This window comes from Aptenodytes forsteri, unplaced genomic scaffold, assembly GCF_000699145.1.
Source record: "Aptenodytes forsteri isolate BGI_AS27 unplaced genomic scaffold, ASM69914v1 Scaffold549, whole genome shotgun sequence".
NCBI classification, from domain to species: domain Eukaryota; kingdom Metazoa; phylum Chordata; class Aves; order Sphenisciformes; family Spheniscidae; genus Aptenodytes; species Aptenodytes forsteri.
The window spans coordinates 37893-39203 of NW_008795562.1; the positions used below are offsets into that span (position 1 = coordinate 37893).

The following is a 1311-nucleotide window of genomic DNA, read 5'->3' on the forward strand; positions in this document are numbered from 1 at the left end:
ATCATGGGGAGATGGGGGGACATGAGGACATCATGGGCAGATGGGGGGACGTGGGGATGGGGGGACATCATGGGGAGATGGGGGGACATGGGGAGATGAGGGGACATGGGGAGATGGGGACATGGGGACATCGGAACATGGAGGGACACGGAAGGACATGGGGACATGGGATGGAGGACACGTGTGCAGGGGTTGGCACATGCAACTCCCGCATGCAAGGGGACATGGGGAGATGGGGACATGGGGACATCGGAACATGGAGGGACACGGAAGGACATGGGGACATGGGATGGAGGACACGTGTGCAGGGGTTGGCACATGCAACTCCCGCATGCACACGGGTTCCAATGTCACCCCGTGTCCCCTCATGTCCCCCCTTGTCCCTCCCAAGGGTTCTGCGCCCGCTGGCTGCCGGCGGGGACGGTGGCAGCGGGGACGGACCCTGAGGCTCTGCCAGAGGTGGCCGTGGGACTCTGCTCCGCCGGGCTGGTGTCCATGATCGACCCACCCAGGGCCACCGTCCCCCAGGCCGTGCTCAAGTGTCGCACGGCTGGTATCAGGGTAGGGGACCTGGCGGGGGACATGGGGACATGGAGGACACGGGGACTAGGAGGGACATGGGGATGGGGGGGGACATCGAGAACATGGAAGGACATGGAGGGATTTGGGGATATGGGGACATGGGGATCGGGATGGAGACAGGGATGGGGGGACATCAAGGACATGGAGGGACATGGGGACATGGAGATTGGGGGGGACATAGAGATGGGGGACATCAAAGACATGGAAGGACACGGAGGGATTTGGGGACACGGGGGGGACACGAGGGACATGAGGATGGAGGGACATCAAGAACATGGAGGGACGTGGGGGGGACACTGGGGACACGGGGGACCACAGGGGACCATGAGGAACCATCGGGACCACAGGTGGCCATCACGCCCCCACCAATGTCCCCATGCGCCCTTGTCCCCAGGTCATCATGGTGACCGGAGACCACCCCATCACGGCCAAGGCCATCGCGGCGGCCGTTGGCATCATCTCAGAGGGCAGCGAGACCCCCGAGGAGGTGGCAGCTCGTCTACGTCTACCCCTTGAACGGGTGGACCCCAGGTGGGACCCAGGAGTCCGGGAGGGGACCCAGGTGTCTGGGAGGGACCCAGGGGTCTGGGTGGCGGGGGGGGACACCCCGGCGTCCGGGTGGAGGTGACCTTGGCACTTGGGTGGACCGTGGTGGGGACCACGACGTCTTGGGTGATCCAGCTCCATGGAGGTGGGGAGCGGGGAGGGGAACCCAGGCGTCCAGGGTGG

At 65.0% G+C, this 1311-nt stretch overlaps 1 protein-coding gene across 1 annotated transcript in view; it reads left to right on the forward strand.

Moving 5' to 3' along the window:
* LOC103901363 (potassium-transporting ATPase alpha chain 1-like) overlaps positions 1 to 1311 on the forward strand; it is a gene marked incomplete at its 3' end in the record, with an annotated part of 13453 nt that overhangs the window by 7231 nt on the left and 4911 nt on the right. Inside the window, 2 exon segments of the mRNA XM_009282239.1 lie at positions 392 to 561; positions 977 to 1174. Of these exon segments, the coding sequence (XP_009280514.1) occupies positions 392 to 561; positions 977 to 1174 (368 nt within the window).